The sequence below is a fragment of the Cyanistes caeruleus genome, chromosome 7, assembly GCF_971803275.1.
Source record: "Cyanistes caeruleus chromosome 7, bCyaCae1.hap1.1, whole genome shotgun sequence".
NCBI classification, from domain to species: Eukaryota; Metazoa; Chordata; class Aves; order Passeriformes; family Paridae; genus Cyanistes; species Cyanistes caeruleus.
In genome coordinates this window covers 22,646,444-22,663,360 of record NC_141707.1, presented here as the reverse complement: position 1 = coordinate 22,663,360, position 16,917 = coordinate 22,646,444, and the positions used below count along the sequence as shown (strand labels likewise).

Sequence of the window (16,917 nt, the reverse complement as noted above, 5' to 3'; positions counted from 1 at the left end):
GGAAGTATTATTCAGGCACAAAATTACTGTCACCAAAAAAAAAAGAGAAAAATTATAACCTTGGAGAAAATGAAAAATATTTTTAATAAGTTAAAAGTGAAATATTTTTTATGTAGTCTAAAACTCAGTCTATAAAAAATAGCTACCTTCAACTGCTCCCTACTTCATCAACAGTACGGCTGTTAGAGAAGACAAGCTGAAACCTCCACAGATTTATTGGCTTTCCTGCTGATTGTTTCAAATATTACCTCTTCCCCAACAGTAGGCAGTTATTTTACCATTTTCATCTGATACACAGAGCTCACCATAATTAACTGCCTTGGGAGTCTGCTGGTTTGAGGATTAATGCTGTGTTCTCCTGTATGGGTCTTAGGATGCAGGGTGCCTGACTAGCAGGGAATACTTTTCAGTGGAATTATCACTCCTAAAAATTCAGCTACTGGTAGGGTTTTCCTCCAAAGGGCTGAATTTATTATGCACGCTCTTGAGGCCATTTCACATATTGCAAGAGGTTCATTGCAATCTATGCATTCATTTATATTTCATACTATACTGTGATTTTCATGCATTTTCAAGTTCAGAACGAAGTGAAAACTGAGTTTTAAAATCTAGCTAGTGCTGGATTATAGTATATTATGCAAACAATGGAAACAATCAGTGTTTAGAGCTTTTGGTTCCTCCAGATCTCTGTCTCTCTCATTATTATCTAAAAGCTCACCAACTGTCTGCCTTGAAAGATTAAAGGGCTCTTTGAAGAGAGATCAAAAAGGTCACTTAGGTGTAATGGGATTCCTTTAGTTCAACCATTCAGGATGCTCCTGAAAAATTCCCTTCAGTTTATGTTGCTCAGTAGCAAGGGAAATACTAAAGCATTTCAAGATTTGTGGCAGCTAACCAGCAAGTGTTTATTGCTAGAGGATTGCAAGGACCTAGACATGATTCCTGTAAGTAAGAAATAAAGGAAAATAGAAAGATCAGCAGCAAACCTGGCTTCTCTTCTGAGGAAGCTATTGGACACTGATATGGCAGAAGCATTTAAAACATTTAGAAATTTATTATTTATGAAGAGGCTGTCACTAGGAATTTATCAAAGAGAGATAAAGGCTCACAAATTTGTCTGAATTCTCAAAGTGTGTTGCTGAGTCAGTAGATATAGATAAAATGCAGTGGAAACGATCTCCATTTCAACATTTGATACTGTGATAATTTCCAGCAGCTCAATTTGCAGCCTCTAATCAGAAAACACAGATTAAAGAGGGCAGGTACAGGACAACAGAAAGCCAAAGAAAACAGTTGTGCTTTGAAAGGAACACCAAGACTGAAAATGGTCTCCTACAGCATCCCAGTGAACAGGGATCCCAGTGAACATTTTCCACCTGAACTTTCCACAATTTAAAGCAATTATTGACACCACTTGAGCTCTGTGTTCATATGAGTTCTGAGCCCCAATACTGTATTAATTCCTTATTCTATACAGACATTCTAGGTTTAGGCTGGTTCATGTCATTTTAGACATTAAGGACATTAACCAGCATTTGGCACCAGGCTATCTTGTTCCAAAAGAGAAAAATAATAAAAAGCGACTTCTTGGTTGGGAACAAAGCTTTAAAAACTAACCAATTACCCTAGATTATTCAAAGGAATGGCAGAGACATCAGGGTGGTATATTCCTGATTGACTTCTACCCACAAATAAAGACTTAACTATTTACCCTTGCTCAAACTGAAAAAAAAATAAAACTCTCAACACATAAAAATAAATAGCACATAAAAAATAATAGCAGACCTCAAATGTCTTCACATTAAGATTGATTAACATGGAGTATTGATATCCAGGGGTCACAGGCAAAAACTGGAAAACTGAGGACTGGTAAATAAATAAACAACTTGTAATTTTTCTTTAGGTAACTGATGGAAAAATTTGCTCCCAAGAGAAACAGTATATTTTATGAAACAGGAGTACTGTTTCCAAAGAGAAAGTGACATAGGTTAGTGCTAGAAATTTACCTGCATCAATTCCAATAACACATTATTAAGCTCCTGAATTCTCAATTACTTAGTATGGATATCTGATCCCAAGGAAACATTTTAGATTCTACAGTCTCTGAAAAGAAGGGGGGGGGGGGGGGGGGGAAGGCCATAACTGTGACAATTGGTTTTACTGATAAATTAAAATATTAATACAACTGGAAAGTTGTACCTTTTCCCAGAAATTTATGAAAAAAAAAGTTGGTTGATATTTCAAATTGATTTTTCTTCCCCCAGAGGATGTGAAAAATTCTTAGGGAAACTACTGCATGTTTAAAACAAACTAAAAGGATAAGTAAACAAAGTAAAAGGCTATTCTACTTTCCTTATAAAAGGATAAATAGGATATACTGGGATAATTAAATACGTATCTATTTCAGACCTTGAGTCTATGTGCCAAATGGAGTAGATTATTTAGGAATGTGAGGGATGAGTGTATACATATTTCATCACTTCCCCTTCATTCTGATGATCCTGAGCATTATAAACCTCAGTCTATTCTCAAATGAACATTTAAAATAAAAATTTAGACCTGCTGCCCAACCCTGCTAGTAGAGCTATTTAACAAGCTTGAGATATTACAGTAAATTGTTCTCTTAAATTCTCTATACAAAAGAATGAGAGTCCTAGGTTGAGAAAATCATTTCCCTGTGACTGAATGTAGAAATCAAGTGCTAGTTTTCAGAAACAGGTTTTGACAACAGTTTGATAATCATCAAGATACTGAAGACAGCTTCAACAAGTATCTTCATAATGCTGGATTAGATATGAAATATAGGTCTATTCAGAAATAAGGCAGGTCATATTCTTCTATGCATATTATTACTTTGCAATCTCCTTTCCCTATCAGATCTTCACAAGTCCTCCTGTTCCAGGTTCAGCTATGAATTATAGATAATGTTCTGACAAAACTATTAAGAAGATGAAATAGCAGCCAGGCTACTTCAATACCTTGTATCTGAAACTTGAAACAAGAAGAATATATTTAGAAAATACTCCCTGATGCGCTGGAGTTAGGTTCTGAAATAGAATACATCTAGTTTGAAGAGCCTCAATAAATCCTTATTTTGACATACCAACCTCTGGCAGAGAAGTGAATGCCAAGGAAATAAAGAACAGCAAGTAAATTACTATTGAAAACAGAAACATTACACACATTTCTGTTTTTGCAATTTCTGATTCAAATGCACAGTTTGGTTTTTTTTCTTAACTAGAAAGGAAAGTCCTTGAAACTTTGAATCAGATCTGTGGTATGGCAGAGAATTTATCTATTACTATGTCAGGCAAAACTCAAACTAATCCCACTAGTAACCATATGCACACTTAAGTAGGAACCTGGGACTGCAGGTTGAAAAAAAGGAACTTTCTTTGAAGGCAGTTGCCAATTCTACCTTTTTTTTATCTTTAAAATAACTAAAAATTATTACTTACTTTATCATGCCTGTAAGACAGACACATTCACTATGGCACATGAACACGCATATGTACGTGTGAAGAATAATTTGCACACTTAGAGAATTTCTTGTATCACATACTTATAGTTCTGCCATAGTTAGGTGATTAGTCACCTAACACAATTTTTTTCACCTTGAGCTTTTACATTTTCACCACACTGAAAATTCATCATGATGCGATTTTTTTCCATGAAACCTGCAAGCTTCACACAATACACTTCCTTCAGTGCACCTTTTACGTCCAACATAGGAAGTCTAAAATAACTTAGGTGCAATTAGACACAAAAATTCATTAGCTGCAGGTGCACCTCAAGCTTCCAGAACTCCCAGCAGTCTCATCATTATGAGTCACCCTTCAGTGCATTAGCTCTAAATGAGCCAGATGTGTTGAAATATTTAAGTCCTTACTTAAGCCCCCAGGGATTTTAGAGATATTCTTCTACTTGTAATGCATTTGCATATCTAGCTAAAGAGATGATGAGGTACGTACACATATGGAAGACACATACATTTCTATAAAATGACATAAAATACAGTCAGGTTTTCATTAAATCTATGTTTCTTTCTGGATAATATATTAAAAGTAAACACAAAGTATTTAGTCTATCTAGTTAAGCTGAAATTAACTGGTAAGAATCTATAAAGGTATTTTCTCATTAGTTCAAAGTTTATAGGTACACTGAGCTTTGGAATAAATAAAACTGTTTAATTTAACTAAAATTTCAAATTTTTCACCCTGTTTGAGCCACAAGAAAGAAAACAAAACTTCTAAAAAATTTCCTAAATATTACAAAAATCAGTGCCCCTCAGAACATTACTGATATTAAACGACAAACTTAAGGTGCCTTCAAATGGTAGTCAAGTTACCCACCCATACTGCTCTTTGAGCACAAAAATATATGCAGCATGTTTTCCACTCATGCAGTTCTATCTCATTTCCTAACTGCAGTAAGATGAGTTGGAATTACTTGAACAACAGTCATCACTTCATTCAGTTTCAAAGATGATTAATCTAACAAGACAAAATAAAACTAGGTATAAGTAAATGCAGAGCAAAACCTAGGCAAGCAAAAGGACATTTACTGTGTAAGTCTATGGCTTTTCTAGGAATGTGGATTATCAGTGCCACCATAAGCCAAGTGTACTAACAAACTGGGCTGGTGCTTTTTCATCATTCCACATTAGTATGAAAGTACCTTCAGCATCAGCAGACGTCATACTCTAAGAGTGTCAGCTGTTTCAATTTCAAATGCTTTAATACTGTGATTAATTGGTAACTATATTTTGTTGCTATACTATGTTAGATATATTACTTCCTGATTAACAATCTTTGAAATAATGTTATTCTGGATTTGGTCAGATAAATATTCTCTGAACTCATGGCCAATAACCTATCCACAGCCATGCTGGGCTTTCTTTGTAAATTTAGATTCCAATTTAAGTTTTGTTTGCTTTACACAGTAATTGTATCACACTAGTATGGCATCTGTTGTACTCACACCTCTAAGAAAATATTCAGGATGTTGATGAAAAAGCTTGCTACTTTCAATGTATGACCACATTAAAAATTACAATCTCTTGGGTTTTCAGCTGGTTCTTCTAAACACATTAGGCCTATCAGCAGGAAGTTTTTATTTATTTTTTTTTAACTGACTAAAAGCTTTTCCTCTGGTTACTAAGTGGATATCTCCAACATCAAAGACTTTTCAGCAGTAGTCTATGTCACGTGAATTTAAAAGTGAAGGTGTATCTTCCATGGCTCAATGTATTCAGAGATACTTTTCTGACAAAAACATCTTTAAAAGGTACATTCATATAGTAGAGGGCAATTGCATTTTTCTCGATGGTATGGACATCATGGCTTTTATTTAAGCAGTATTCAGAAAGGGAGGGAGGTGTTGGTTATGTATAAACTGCAATTTAATAACTGCAAATACACCTTCAGGTTCTGAAATTTAAGCAAACAGTCCAGAAAATTAACTATCATCTAAGGCTTCATTGTAATTTTGTGCACATTGTATATACCAGTGGAGTAGGACTGCAACTATGTGATTTTCAACGGAATTGACTTTGATATGATTTGAATTTTCTTTATGGTATCAAAAATAAAACATTACAAACAAAAAATATAATGAAACATTACCTGATGAACGTTTACCAGCTAATATACACGTACTGCATACAGACACATTATCTCAAAAGGAATTTTGAAAATATTCCAGATCTGATTGAACATAGATATTTCAGTACTGCATAAAGTACCTCATTGGAGCAAGATACCACTGGCTCCAAAGCTCACTCCCCTCTGCAAACACCAACTCTAGTCTGCTTTTAAACCAATTCTCAGTGATGATTTCCATTATGTAGGGACCTTCTGCGAAACAAAGCTAAAGGAAAATAAACCAGCCCATCAGAGCCAAAACCAAAGACATAAGCTGAGATTTTTCCTTTTCTGCAGAACAAGTAGCTGAACTTAATGTACATCATAAAGGCAATATTCCTGGGAAGCCTGTGTTAAGTGAAGCAAATCCAGCAAGACTCAAAAGGTGAAGCATATTAATGTTTAGAAGCAAATTCTGTAGAATTTAAGGTGTCAACTGTTAAATTCTTTACACAAACGACTTCAGTTCACACATGCCATGGCCATACTTTCCACAACAGCTTCTGCTAACTCCTATTTAAATGTCCTTTCACAAGATCAGCCATTATGCCAATAAATTGTTGAATTCAATATGAAAACAGGTATATTCACCTTCCTCTTTTGTCCAAGTCTCTACATGTTTCAACATCCAAGAAAAGAATCTACAGGAACAACTTTCATGAAACTATCTCAGAACCTTGTTTTTATTCAAGGTTCAGGTTACAGAGGCTGAATTTCTGCCTGCTTCAGCTAAAAAATGAAAGGTAATTTATCACCTGCTTTCAATCTGGAAATTAATGGAACCAGTTCTTCTGGAGAAGACGGTTAACCAAGCTCTTCTATACTATTCCCTTCTTCCTAGATAGGAAGATTATAAATCTTTTAATTTTGAGTGAACAAGGTGCTAATGTAATTTTACACATAAAATTAGTTTTGTAAGCAGATTTACATTTTAAGCACCATCTGCTCTCTTATATGACCTCTGGCTTTAAACTGAAACACTTAAGATTGCACTGTTACAGTGAAATATTCTAACAAAGTGCAAATTTAATTTTTTACTTAATTAAAAGCAAAATCACATTTTGCAGAACTCTTCTTTCAGCAAAATATGAAATCTGAAGTAACTTTCTAGGGAGGTGACAATGTCCAAACATATTTGAAAACTTCACAGGTCAAGCAGACTCAAGACTACACAAATTCACTCAAGAATTTGTGCCTATGGAGCTTGAGTTAAATTACATCATAAAAACCCACCATATAAACTAAATAATGATTAATATAAACTAAATACAAATTATTGAAATTAAATAAATATAAGTTGATTCATTTCATTATACACAAATTTTATTTCCTTAGATTTTTTTAGTACCACAATAAAAGTTAAAACATGAAAATACAAAAGGAGCCATCATAACCCTAAAAATCAAAGTCTGATGCAACTCAAAACATGGACTAAGATAGGAAGTAAACTTTTATCACTAACCAGACGGTGCCTCTAACCAAGCCTGCTAGGGAAAATATACATCTATTTCTATATATATCTATATAGAAATAGATATATGTGCTTATTCAAAGACCAAAGTGCTATCACTATGGGATGGGAATTTGTCACATGAGGGACATGTATTTTAATTTGCCTTTTCCCAATCATATCCCTTGCAAGATGGTAACAAATCCCATTCATGCTGCCATTTTCACAGAAGTATTGACACTTTGCATTGAAAGAGAACTCTGCAGCGAAGGGAAAATGAAGATGGGAAGTTTTCTCACTGGGTCCCAGCAGGACTTGCACTGCAGCATCCCCAGCTGTGACTCAGAGTAACACCTGACTGCCCAGCCAACAAATAACAATTCTTTTCTTAGTCAGTTAAAAAAAATTATTTTTTTCTAAATGAGAATTCTACCAAAAATATTATCAGTAGTATGGTAATGACATTTTTCATACTGGATGTTAATATGACAACAAACCAAGGCCAAGCAACTCCTCTTTCCTGAACCCTTAAAATAACCATGCAGTAGAAGTGACTTTAAGAGTGCCTACAGCTTGTACCATCTGCAAGCCTTCCTAAAATACCTTTTCTTTAGAAATAAAGGTAAAAGATCAGATAGGAATTTTAGTTCTTAGATCAGCTAAAATTAATCTGTATTCTGATCATCCAAAAGCAAAAAGTACAGGGTTCTCTCAGAAGGAGCTTAACTACAAATGCAATGAGAATGTATTTTAAATAATCTTCCAGGCAAGAAATGAATTTCTGAAGTTGTAAAACACTCTCAACACCACTGAGGAGTTTGGTAAGGAAATCTTAACCTATTGATAAGACTTTTTTTCGACCACAACACAAAAATGGACTTGGTTGTATTCCTCAATTCAGTTCTCCCTCATCTAGCATTTACTATCACCCTCTGATTTTGGTGACTATACATCTACTGGTCTTGAGCATCCAGAAGAAAGGAAGAAGATGCAGATAAATAAGTCAGTCCAAATCAGTCATCTTTATAAGGTACTGAATTTCAAGTAAAAGAAAAAAAAACCAAAAACCATTACTAAGCATGGAATAGAAAAATAAAGAAGCATCTTTCAGCCACCAGAAAACACTTCAGATAATTTGTTTTTTTAATTATTACGGAAATAAGACCACTAGATGCAATTTCCATAGGTCCTGAACACTGTTTTGTTCCTCCTTGAACCCAAACAGAAGACTTACTAACTTCAGAGCTGCCAAAGCACACTCTGCAATATCCTACTGATAAATCATTCCATTGTTAAATAAAAACAAATGAAGTTATCACAAAAATGCTCAGTCACATAATTGTCAATAATCCTTCAGGTGAACTATATTATATCACCCTTCTCAAACCACTGAAGAGATCTGACTTCCAAAAGCAATCACTGGACTTGTATCAAAATTGCCTTGTTGATTGAACTATGCATACAGGAAAGCAAAATTAGGACAAAAAAGATTTTCTGAAAACCAGTATCAGAGAAAAGATTTTTTCACATCCATTTAACACAAACTTGTCACAAGAGCATAATTGCAAACAAAAATGTAATTTACCTATAACTACATCATGGCCATCAACCAGGCCTGCAGAGAACAGCTCCTGAGAAACGCCATCTGCTGTGTCTGTCCAAAAGGTGAAAGGAATAAGTGTGAGAGCCCACAAAAACAACAAAAAGTATCAGTCATCCAATGCAATTTAACAAAAAATATATTTTAGTTCCAAAACACCCATGGAGACAGGATTGAATTCAAAATTATCTTTAATTAGGAGGAAAAATGATAATTATCTTATCAGCTTCTGCACAGCAAATTGCATAAGGTAATGACTTGATCCATTGCAAACCCCCTACAGAGCTCTCCTGGCCACCAGCACTTCTCCTCTGTTATCTAATGACATCCTCATACACATTTTACAAGTTCAGTATCTTCCCAAGCAAGAAAATAAACAATGCTTTAGTGTGGTTTTCACTGTTTTCTTTATGCCCTCCATTGTTCTGCATATCTAGACAGAGACATGGTGAATAGGCTTTCTTGTTTGTTACAAGTGGGGTAAAGGACTTACATGAACAGTCATTATTTTGAGATCTAGGTTTTAAATAGCTTTTAAGTATTGTGACTTAGGAAATTCAAAGCCTTGGATAGATTTTCTATTAATTGCTGTACCTGAGTGGGTTATTTCCTAAGTCCCTGTGACTAGTACTTGCCTTGGATAAAGACATTTGAAGGCTTAGATGTAAGTAGGCAAGAACAGCAGGAACCAGCCTAAATTCCAGCTAAGTAATGTGGCCTTCAACTGTACTGTGGCCCCATCACTAACCCCCCTAATGGAGCTCATGCTTTAAGGCAGTTACACAAAGTTTTATCATTTCCTCAAGAAACACAGGTAAAAAGCAAGGTAGCTGAGCCTGCAGTTTCTGGAGATGAGAAGCACGGCTGCCTTCTGGCTGCCTCAGTGACTGACTATAGGAACAGTCCTGGTCTGTCCTCTCATTTTTGTCCAAGCGGGAATTTTCAAATGGCTTAAGTAACTGCTTCCCAAGTAATTCTTTTGGCAAACTGAGATGTTCTGTACCCAATTAAGTAACAGGCCTCTTTTCTTTTTACTTATTGTCAAAATCAACCAGAAAAGAAGGTAGACAACACAGAATATACCCATGCACAGAACCATTGCACATGAAAGAAACTACGATTTACTGTGAAAGAGACTCCTCTTCCAATCTGGATTTATTTTTAGGTGAAAGCTCCTTGAAGGCTAATCTAAATAAAGTGAATACTGACTTCTAAGGAATATAAAATAGGTTCATAGTTCAGAGGGTTGCAGTTTAACAAGGATGATACCTTCTTACTTAAAATATTCGTCTTCTGTGCATTTCATCCCAGTAATACTTGGTTTTCTTCAAACAAAGGCAACTGTACAGCTCTGCCACTGGAAAGCCTACAGTTCTACATGTAGATGCAGTAGAGTTTAAAGTTTCAATATCCAGAATTTCTTTCTGGTGATAATACCAAAGTTAGAGATACAGCTCAACTTTCAGCTGAAGATAGCACTTGAAAAATGGTGTGCATTTTATTCTTGTTAATAGACTTTCTTTTATTATAAAAGGGAAAGAAACTTAAAAATTACCACCATCATCACATACATTTTTATGGCTACTATATTCTATTTCCTACAATGTTTTCCAAATGTGAAAATGGAAATATTGCTAGGCAAGATCTTATATACCATATAGATCATTTCAATAAGATATGAAATTGATAAAAGTATCCTGTGAATAAAGTCCTCCAATATATATATTATGCAACCTTGCCACTAGAATTTACATACATTTGCAATTCTTACTCCACTGAGGTTTAATATAAAGCTCTGCACAGTAGGAAACATTCCAGAGAGGCAGTCTGCATTAACCATAAGCAGTAATCCATTTCTGAAATGCCTTTTTAAGCAGTAAGAGAATAATTCAGTTGCAGGAACCTTACCTCTGCCTGGAGTAAACTCAAACCGTATGTCATTAAGTTCTTTCCTGGAGTTCCTGAAAAAGTCAGTGCATACATTAAAATGTAATGAAGAACAGAACAACTATTCACTTCCTACGCCCAAAGAATACCTCTGGCATTGACAACCACTATTTTGTTGCATGTATTTCCTTGAAAATACTGCTTTCCCAAAGCACACAGACTGGAAAGACTCTGCTGCATTTTCATGGCTGTATTTTTGGAAAACTAGCAGAAAAATATGCTTAAGTTGAAAATGCATTCAATAACATAAAGGATAAAGTCCTTTAAAATAAATTCCTCTGATATATATTTTTCTTTACATCTTCAAAAGACTGCCATATTGACTCGAATTGCTCAATACTGTTTGAGTCAGATACTTTATCCTCCACAAACAGAAGATTCACTTGGACTTAAAGCTCCCCATCTGAGATCACATTTATACAAAGATGTTTAAGAGACAAAGTATCTAGCAAATATTACATGCTGAAAAGTAGCAGTAATGCAGTATTTGTAAAAGCATTTCAAAATTAGTAACTTCTTTCTCTGACCATCCTTGTCTCAGCAGTGAGGTTCCACCTACACATAAAATGAGCAGTAAAATGTTAAATCCCAAGGTTTACTGTCTTCCTGCTTGCCACAAAGAGTGTTTTAACCAGTTCAGTGTGTGACACAGTCATAAGGGAGTTAATATCAATGTTAAAGAATTCCTTTACAACCTTATACTGTGCCCCAAACCTCCATTCCATACATGTTTACAGCTTCAGGTTTAGTTAATAATTTCTTCCATCAACAAAACATTAGCCTCTGCAAAACAGACGTCCATCACATTTTTGGAAATGACAAGTCAACTGAGTACAGGGAGGAACCTAATTATTATAGCCTGCTTTTTTTCTAATGAATAGCTCAATCCACTTGAAATGCTAATAGCAACAGAATGTGTTTTGCCGTTCATTATTCTTCTCCTCAGCAAGGAAACTGTATGCAAGCTCATATTTCATACCAGGCCATGAAGTCATGCTGTGGGAAAACTACATCCAATAGGCAGGCATATTCAGCGGTGACTTACAGCTATTATTGCTTGCTAAATACTTCTAAGAATATTACAGAGCCAAAACCAGCAACACGCAGAAACACAAAACCCAGAATGATTGGCAACACACACAACAAGAAGATATCAAACCTTGAAAAATGAGTATGCCACATGCAGTGCTTAAAATGAAAAGTACTCCTTTACTGAATCAACTAAATGTTTCAAAGCTGAAGGAGTTTCAGGTTCCCAAAATTCTACACTAAATAAAGAACTATAGGAGTTTAAGATCACTAACACAAAGCTGCAGGCAATGAAGCTAGCCAGGTACAGATTTACAAGGCTCATTTACTTCTGCTGTAGAAGTCTGCGGCTATTATATGGAATATTTGCACTATTTTTGTTCAACAGAGAGTTAGTGTGAACCTCAGTTATTCCCCCTTTTCTCTCTCTCCTAGAAAAACGTGGATGGCTTTCTGTTAAAACAAACAACACCAAAAAAGATAGAAAACAAGCCATCAACTTAAGACCCATCTCCAGGTTTCCTTTGGACAAAAAATTTCTTTCCAAAAAAAAGGAAAATGCACAGAATTTTAGAATTATTCTTAAATAAGAAATGTTCTGACTGAATGTGTGATGTAACTCAAATGCTCATTTCCTGCCAACACTTTGGAAGAAACAAATCAAACCAATGAAAACTTTCACACCTTTGCAGAGGTAAACCAAGAGTTAGGAACTAGGCGATCTTCGAGGTCCCTTGCAACCCAAACCATTCTGATTCTATGACCAAGAAATCTAATACATTTTCTCCAATTACATCTTTCCACACACCTCCCATAAGTAGAACATCTACCATGTAAAAAGGCACTAAGTAATTATGAACTCTCATAAAAATTACCAGTTTTTCACAGCTGTGTGAAAGAGGAGTTTCTCCTGATACAGACTCTTTCCTCCAGCAGGATGCACATGGGGTGTATGTTACTTTGTCTCTAAATTCCAAAATATCCCAAATAAATAGTTAAGGAGTCAAATCAGTTTTTTTTAGTCAAGCTGAAAATTCACTGAAGGTTGATACGTATTCAGCAATCCAACTTTGCTGTTGAGAACTGCTACACTCTGAACTATTCTGAACTTAAGACACTGCTGCTTTCTCTATAATGTTATACAACTATTCAGGAAAGCAAAACAATGGAAGTTTGGCAAGATTAATTTGCTAGAAGCCTGTAAGTGCTTTTGCTTATTGTTCCATTACCTTCCAGACATTTATTGATTTCAATAAATTATGTATTCCATTATATAATCCACCAAATAGAAGGTGCACTTGAGCTTTCCCCTAAAAGCTCCTCATGCTCTTTTCCAGCCTTTAGACACTTCTCTGGTTCTAGTAAATGCCACTGTAACTACAAATTAGTTTGCTAGTTCCCTTGGTGACAACTGTTTGGATTTGTTGATTTATTTGTAGGCAGAGTTTCCATGCAGCATTTCATTCGTTCCTTCTTCTTACTTACATCCATTTACACTCTTATCATGCAGCAGCACACAGACTTTATTTCTGCTATATAGAAATAGGATTGGAAGAAAGGCACTTAGTATCTTTGTGATTAATAATTTTATCTTCTTCATCATTTCTTAATGGTTCCTATTTTCTCAAATGCATTTGTGAAAAAGTTATTTCTATTTTAAAATGCCAACTCAGACCTTTTTACCATCTCTTAGAAAAGCTCTTATGTGCTTCTAGCACTATGCCATTACAGACTAATATACCTTGATTACCATGGATAAAACCAGCCCATCCCTCATCTCTTTTTAAAAGTAGTAAATTTTAAGTATTTTTGTGCATTTTAATTCATTGCAAATTGATTCTCACTATGCACTCACTTCCAACAGGAAGAATTCCAAATGTTTTGAATAAGGATGACACCAAAGCACACCATGCTAAGATATTTTGGCAGCCATCTTTCTGGCGAAGTAATTTCAGAATCTAAAACTTCCCACTTTGTTAAAGTATGTTCTGCAACTCTTCATTATTTTTTTATTTTCATCCGAACCACTTGATGTGCACACCAAGATTGCTAGATCTGATTTTCAACAGAATAATGCTTCCTCAAAGAAGCAGAAAAAGGGCTACCCACTTAGTCCCCCACCAACAGACTTTGGCAATCTTGTCATTAGCATATAAAAGAAAGATACTTTGTTTTGAAGGAAGTTATTTGCAAAACAATGCTAATATTGACCAAAATCAGGATTAGAGAATAAACAAATTATGCAGCTGTTCAGATTTATATGGTTCTACTGACAAAATCATAAGACATGAGAGAGATTTCAGGCATTTGCATTTAAGGACAAAGCTTTCAAATAATTACCTAATGATAGTGTAATTCCTGCTACAGTCAATTATCTCTGTTCCACATGATTGACAAAAGATGTGCATTGTTGAATTAAAACAGAAAATTGTTTGTGTAATGATACAACTATAAATTAGAGACATCAAATGTCATTATTTCTTTAGTCCTTAAAAGCAGAATGTCTGTCATGTAAGTGCAATTCAAGAAAATAAGATGTCTTGGAATTAAACTTTAGGACTAAATCATGCTGGCATACTTTGATGATGTGTCAAGCAGTAGATTTTCTTTCATTTTTGCTACCTTTTTTACCCTCACAAATTAATCTGTCATTTCTTATGCAGAAAAACACAGCTTCTACTTCACACAAGCTTCAGCATCTTCCATACAGCTCTCAGAGAGTCTGTATTCCTGGATGAGATGCCTCCTACCATAGCTAAGTAACTGTGTATTCTTCCTTCCCAATGTAAGAAAAAATTCTCAGACAAGGTAAGCCAAAAGAAGTGCGTGTGCATGTGTAAGAACATCCACATTTTGTCACTCCTTTGCTTGCCTAATTTTCAGATTTCCGCTACTCAATCATCACGTGTGGTTTCCAAAGACTGATGTAGGGAGCTAAGTGTCCAAGAATGCAGGTACTGACAGAATGGTAACCACCACAGCTGATTCATGACTGGAAGAGACAACAGCAGAATGCAGAATACATATTCTTTTTTAGAACCAGAAATAAACTCATCTTTAACCAAAACTTTAGAAACTTTATTATGAAAAACACCATAACAATGGTGCCACGTGGCACCCTTCACCAGTCAGCTTTTTCCCTCCTCTTGCTGATAAGAAGCCTTATTCCCACTGGGACAGAAGCTTCCTCACCAACAGAGACTAATGACACTGGCCAAGTCTAAGTCAGTGTGCTTCAACAAAAAAATACACTAAAAAGTAAAAAAAAAAAAAAAAAAAAAGAAATTTAAAAATAAAAAGAAAAATCACAATTATCTCACTTGTACAAAATTTCAGCTCCACAGATGTTCCTACCATCTAAAATTTGAACTGCATTGGAACGACCATGGAGGCAAAGTTAAATGGAAAAAACAAGACAGCATAGCCTAAGAAGCAAGGCCAAACAGCCTGACATTTGCAGTACCTTGCTGCAGTTGTTGCTGTAATTAAAACCACAGAAGAGTTCAAATTACTTGCTCATTTATACTGCAGAGAAAACAGAAGTTCACATCAAAATGAAGTGGACTAATCAGAGTGATAGGTGGGTTGTACATCCTAGAGCTGTACTCATCCAATTTTCATTACACATCTCTGGGGCAAGTGCATACAATGCAAGAAATATAATTGAGGGGAAAAAAAGCACAGAAGAGTGGGGTTTGCAGGTTCATTTAAAACAAGTTTTAATTGCATTTCTTTTCTTGCCAGAAAAACTGCTGGAGAGACAAATGCTTGGTGTCACCAAATGTCACTCAAATTTCAAAAGGTCATCTGCATTATCTCAGTAACATGTCTCCCATTTTTTTCTTCCATGTGCTTAAGGCAGAAAGCCCACGATAAACACCATTCCCCATGTAGCCTATGTAGCCTTGTTTTCATACTGTTAGCTTATTTCGGTGGTGTTGTATTTTTTATTAACGGCAGAATTTTAAGTATTAAATACCTGTACTGATGATCTGTAGTACCTCTTTCTTATCCCACTTTTGATTAATTAAAACTTTAACTTTTTTTACAGAACATAGGTAATATACACACAACCATGAAATACAGACTGACACTTTACTTTCAATATTATGAAGAAGATGAGGAAGTAAAATCTTGGAATAAACAAGTAAAGATATTCATTCATTCCATATTTGAGGTTTAGCCAGGTCTCAATCTTCTATGCATTTATGTTCCCTGCCTTATAATTTTCTTATGCTTCAGCTGTGGAATTTAGCTATTAATCTAGGGCAGACCAAGTGAGAACCCTCTGCTACCTCAACAGAAATCACAGTTCACTTTTTTCCTGCTCCTGCCCCCATTTTCTTGATTTCTGAAGTCATTATACTATGCACACAGATGAACCAAAGCAGGAATGAAGAAATCTGTTTATTAATGTAATTTCGTGAATCAGAACTTGAAGACTCCTATGGGATCGTATAAACACAACAGAACTGAGCATTTGTAAAGAAGCATTAGCCTCCTGAGGATTCGCCACATGCTTATGCAAAGTACTTTCTTTCTACCACTTTCATGCTCAGTTGTCATTTACTAATCAATACTCAGGCTCCTCCATTACAAATTACCATACTATCAAGAGCAGATCATGCCTGTTCAGCACTGTGGAGATTCTAAATTAAACAAAAAGGCATTGCTGCCAACTTTTTGTAAGAGCAAAAGAGATGTATGAATTCTTTTCTGCCTCCAGATTGCCACCAAGAAGAATGGGACTAAAATCTCTCTGTGTTAATAAAAAGTGGTCCCAAAGTAAACAGTTATTTGAAGTTCATTAAAACCTTACCATTTACATCACTGGTTCTAGAAAAACTCCACGAGTTTACAACTTAGCTCCCTCTATATATATTACTGAAAAAAGGAAATACGTTTAGTAGATGATATTTCATGATCAAGTTATAGGACTCAACAGTTTAATTCACAAAAAAACGCCACTACTATTTACTTAATCATCACATGATCTTGGGCAAAGAGCAGATCCCTCAGATGATGCAAAGACTTGCTGATCAGTACACATCAAGAGGTAAGCAACAACACTAAGAGCAAAGCACAGCCAAATGATGCTTTCAAGAGTGGAAAACAGGCAATGCCAAAATGAAACACTGTCATTTGGCTTTTAAGCTGTTGGAATGAGACAGCAGCAGTTACCAGTTAAAGATTTACTGTCTCTATGCCACTTACCATACAGAAAAGGCAAGTGTACATTAAAAAAAATC

The 16,917-nt window shown here is 35.3% G+C and overlaps 1 protein-coding gene and 1 long non-coding RNA gene across 8 annotated transcripts in view; one reads left to right on the top strand and one right to left on the bottom strand.

The window, feature by feature from the left end:
* The window catches only part of STK39 (serine/threonine kinase 39), an 85,219-nt gene that overhangs the window by 12,055 nt on the left and 56,247 nt on the right, over positions 1-16,917 (bottom strand). For all 7 annotated transcript variants that reach the window (XM_086896793.1, XM_086896797.1, XM_086896792.1 and 4 more), the window contains 2 exons: positions 10,601-10,653; positions 8,678-8,746 (listed from right to left, as the gene is read on the bottom strand). In XM_086896793.1, coding sequence (XP_086752919.1) covers positions 8,678-8,746; positions 10,601-10,653 — 122 coding nt within the window. The remainder of the gene's footprint in view (positions 1-8,677; positions 8,747-10,600; positions 10,654-16,917) is intronic.
* On the top strand, positions 14,364-14,735 carry LOC147652252 (uncharacterized). The gene is made up of 2 exons (XR_015288970.1): positions 14,364-14,453; positions 14,552-14,735. It is a non-coding gene; the product is annotated as an uncharacterized LOC147652252 (long non-coding RNA).